At 36.7% G+C, this 4633-nt stretch overlaps 1 protein-coding gene across 1 annotated transcript in view; it reads left to right on the plus strand.

Annotated features, from left to right (window-relative positions):
- LOC107087342 (radixin) overlaps positions 1-3501 on the plus strand; it is a 63528-nt gene extending 60027 nt beyond the window's left edge. The window contains exon 15 of the mRNA XM_015378872.1: positions 2760-3501. Coding sequence (XP_015234358.1) covers positions 2760-2924 — 165 coding nt within the window. The 3' untranslated portion in view covers positions 2925-3501. The remainder of the gene's footprint in view (positions 1-2759) is intronic.
- Positions 3502-4633: the final 1132 nt, after the last annotated feature.

The raw sequence follows: 4633 nt of genomic DNA on the forward strand, positions 1-4633 counted from the left end.
AGACACACCTGGATTAATCAGTTCGTCCAGTAATGAAAGACAGGAAACAAAGGAGCTGCCTTAAATTCAGGTAGTAGTGGAGCTGTGCATAGAGCCCATTGGCTCCAGCCAAGAGTTTTCTCCATGGCTAAAACCAGGGAACATATATGAGGCTCAGTGGATTTTGTGCAAGAAGCGATTCAAGCTCCGAACGATGGGAATTAAGGCAGTGGAGTCACACATGCGAAGCGCGAAACACAATGCGTCAAAATCGAGTTACCAAGAAACAGCCGGTATTTGTCGGTTTTGCTCCACGCTTGTCTCTGCAACGCCTCCACTTATCACCAAATCAAACATACTAAAAGACTTAGCACTGGTTATATTGTGGCTTTAAAACTAATTTTTTTTTGTTCCCTGCTAAAACAAAGTTTGTGAATTCAGTTAAATAATTGTTAAAATATATCTGTCATTTTTGTGTTTTTAGCTTTCTTCCTGTATGGGAAGTTTTTCAACATTTGAAACATTAGTGCAGTGGTTTATGTTAAAATAAACCTTTGGGTTTAAGCGGGTTTTTCTTGTGTTTCTTGTAAAATTTGGTCTTAAATTTTTATTTCAAGTGCCATTAAAAAGTCTTAAAAAGTCTTGAATTTAACTTGCCTTATGCTGTAGGAACCCTGTTTCAGCATGACCAGTGTTTGTGCTGAAATTTGCTGGAAAGATCCCTGGGGGAGGGAGTTCAGATGTCAATCAAAGGGCTGATGCACGAAACAAGAAGCTTGAATTTTACTGTAGCAGCGACATATTTGAGTGTGCGGCCCGCTGCATTGAAATAATGGCTATTTCTCAATTCGCAAGAACGTGAGTATGGACTTGTGTCCTCACCAAGTATGTTCATGAGAAGAACACAGGAAAGTGGACTTGGGGAGAACGTATAAATATGGGTCAATAGGAACAGAAGCGTACTCGTGACGTCACCACGTGCTCAGCTCGTCTAGAGCTGCATTTCCCCTCCTGTTATTAATGGTCTCTAAATAATAATAATAATAAATTATGACTTTTGTGTTAGTCACATCATTGTTATCGTTTTCTTTCATTAATCTCTAGATGTTGTAATCTGACTGGAAAATGCATGTTTGCCTACTTCTGCTTTCTAAGTTCCCCTACCTGCAAATTTGCTTTAGTGTTATTTTTCTGCAGAAGTTCAATAAAAACTCTTTATAGATCATTTTAGATCAGCCATTTTAACACTGCGTAGATAATATAGGCTAAATAAGAGAAACAACTCTTGTTATTTGATTTTACATCTTATTGGATTATTAAAATTGCGTTTAATTTTTTTAAATTTCTTTCACACAAATGTAGAGAGTTTGTAGCCAGTGTCTAAATAACTGTGTTTAACTATATAGATTTTTTTTCACCTGTGTGCAAAGTCTTATGCTAGGAGCAAATGCTCATTGTGTTTGTGTGAAGGAAAGGTAGAAATTAACATCGGGAATTACTGGGTTAACATTTTGACCTATAAGTGGCATCTTGTGCAAGGTAGTATAGTGCTTAGCAAGTATGAGCATCAGTTTCTTGGCTTATTCATTAGAGTTTTTTTTTTTATCTTAAGTTGATTTCCAAAACAATCAATCAGTCTTTTGGTTGTATCCTTTTTGGTGCGTTTATAAATAGTCATCTGCAATAGGATGTGGGCTTGTTCTCATCTTTGAGGAATTTTAGGCTGAATAACAAAGTACCAAAGACCCTTTCCTTTGTGAAATTGCATTTCTTGCACCATTTCTCCCTCTCTCAAAGATTTTAAACAACCTTTTTGGTTCCAGAGATGCTGTAAAAGCATCCCCTCTAAAGAGTGTTTGAGTTGGTAAAAAATTGCATTCCTTGATCAGTTGTTATTCATTTCAATTTAAAGTTTCCTTATTTTTGGAAGGCAAGAAAACCTTTTGTAAATGGAAATGATAAAAAAACATTCAATCCGGAAAATAAAATTTTGGAAAGCTTTATTTGTGATTAAGGAGGATTTTTGCGAATTCTTAAAAAGACCCGCCCTCTACACAAAACGCATGTGCAAGAGCATGCACAATCCCATTTCTCCTTGTGCACTTCTACTCAAAAGTTTCTGTTCTCATAGCATGCACGCTTACTGTGCCCCAACGTCCGTCCTAACTCCCTAAATCCCTCAATCACTATGAAGGGACTTTATAGTGAACTCAATTAACTGACCGTTTGGACAGAGGATCACTGCTTTTTGCTCCGTTGGTCTCGTAACTCTTCCTCCACCGCGATGTGCCTGCGCCATCTTTGTTATGAATCATCACTGTCGGGTAGTGACTGTGAAAGCAAAATCCCATAATGCGTTGTGAGGAGAGATCTCCGCGCAAAGCATTCTGGGATATATTTTCACCTTCTCTGAGACCTTTATTTTCTTCCAAACACTTTGTAGACACTTTTTCATTTACGACCCTGGGCCATTTTCAAAGAACCGCGGTGAGAAAGGTGAGCTTCAAAGACTGCCTGAAACCGTAGCTCACCACAGACATACGCCTGATAGTGAGCAGAAAAGACAGCTAACGGGACGAGCACATAGGACGGCCTTACGGAAACATATCAGCAGAATGATTGACAGTTAGGAGGACCACCTAATGGTTTTCTTTCTGGACAGCTTTTTTTTTCTTTCCTTTTTTTTAATGTCCATTTACAGAACAGAACAAAATCCGCACCCTGAAATTGACTTATTTTTGTCTTGAATCTAATTTTCTTAAAATGTGTCTTCCCTCCAGGCTCTGACCTCAGAGTTGGCGGAAGCTCGAGACGATACCAAGAAAACGCAGAACGACATGCTCCACGCCGAGAACGTCAGGGCAGGAAGAGACAAGTACAAAACCTTGCGACAGATCCGACAAGGCAACACTAAGCAGCGCATCGATGAGTTTGAGTCCATGTGAAGCGCCGACAACAGCAGACAGATAAAAGCTGAAAAGAGACGGTTTGTCTCATTGCCATGTCAGCGCCTCACTTTACTTCTAAAAGCCCAAAACCTGCTTACCACTTCAGGGCTGTTTTTTTTTTTTTCCTTCTGTTCAGGAGGAAGAGCAGCTGTGAGGCTTTTTGCAAGTTCAGCCTCATTAAGGCTCTGCCTGCAAGCAGCTGGCCTATTGCACTCCTTTCTGCTATCAGGGCTCCGCCCTCAACCTAACAAAGCAGTTTTTTTTTTTTAATTGAGCTGAAAAAAAATTGCAATCAGCAGATGTCCTTTCCCTGTACATCTATGGCTACTATAACGCCTGCATGTGTTGTAACGGAATAATAACAAGAAGCCCTGAGAAAACTTGAGACTGGACTGAAATGGATGTGCTTTTACTAAAATAGAAAATAAAAAGGCCATTTGTAGCTGTAGCTCGATAAAAATGGTGGTACGCTTTAATATATGTACTTTTATTTTTGTCTTCAACTTTACATGTATTTCGTTTTCCTTTTTTATCGCCTTATTTGACCCTTTCTCTTCTCTTCCATCTCGATTATATGTTTTGGGACAGTCACTTGTCTGTTATTGTTGCAAAATTGTATTTGTGAATCAGTTTGCAAAGGTCAATAATATGCAAACAAGATTAGCTTATTTTGCATTTTTGTCGTTTGTGTTCATTTTGACATTTGTTTAAAAGTGTATTTTGCCCCATAATAAAGAATGACTTTATATTTCCAATTATGCAGCAAGAGTATGGTCTTAAACTGAAGTCGGAGCTTATAGAGCAATTTTTTTGTTGGGGTTAAAGCATGATATGGCAGAAACGCATGTTTTTGATGAGCTCAAACATTTTAGCTTGGATTAGCTGCTTTAAGCCAGTTTGCATTTTATGTTATCAAATAAGTTCAACTTGGTCAAATATAACACAGATATGGTACGTTGTGATTATTATTTTTTTTTAATAAAGTGAGAAATTATTAATGGTTACATCTTTTTGGTTTTCAGCACTTTATATTACCACTTGTTCCCCAGCAGAGAAAATTATAATACTTAAAGGGTTGTGTATAAGTCTGGCGTTACGCTCTAGTAAACATCTGATATCAATATGAAGTCTTTATGAAATTATAACACTTTTTTATGACAAATTGACATTAACAGAACCAAAAAATTTTTTATGATCACTTGGAATTGACCAAGAAATCATAACCCATCATAAATATATAAGAACAGGTCCAATAATAAACCTTTAAAAGGTGATTTAGATTACATGTTAACATGACTTTACACTGTCATGTCAATGTTTTCCCTTTCCTCAAGTAAAGTTAATCAAGAACTAGTTGCAATTATGTAATTTAGTATTTTAGACTTGCTTAATGTAAAGTCATAAGACATTTTAAACAATAACTTTCCAATTAAAGCGTCAACTCTCAAATGACACTCATTTGTAAAGACTCCATCTTTATAACAGGTGTTGCATTATATTTATGACAGCGTAATGTTAGTTTTATGCGTACCTCCTTAACTACAGTGTTACTGATAAAATGTATGCTTTGTTCTGTAAATCAAAAACTTCACACTTCATTCAGATTTTTTTTTTTTTTTTACCAAATTCAAGTTTATTGTGAAATTTAAATTCATTAAAGAAATCTATATCTGCATAAATGTTCTACCTCAAAATGAACAAAAAAA

The sequence above is a fragment of the Cyprinodon variegatus genome, unplaced genomic scaffold (genome assembly GCF_000732505.1).
Source record: "Cyprinodon variegatus isolate N-32 unplaced genomic scaffold, C_variegatus-1.0 Scaffold181, whole genome shotgun sequence".
Classification (NCBI taxonomy): Eukaryota; Metazoa; Chordata; class Actinopteri; order Cyprinodontiformes; family Cyprinodontidae; genus Cyprinodon; species Cyprinodon variegatus.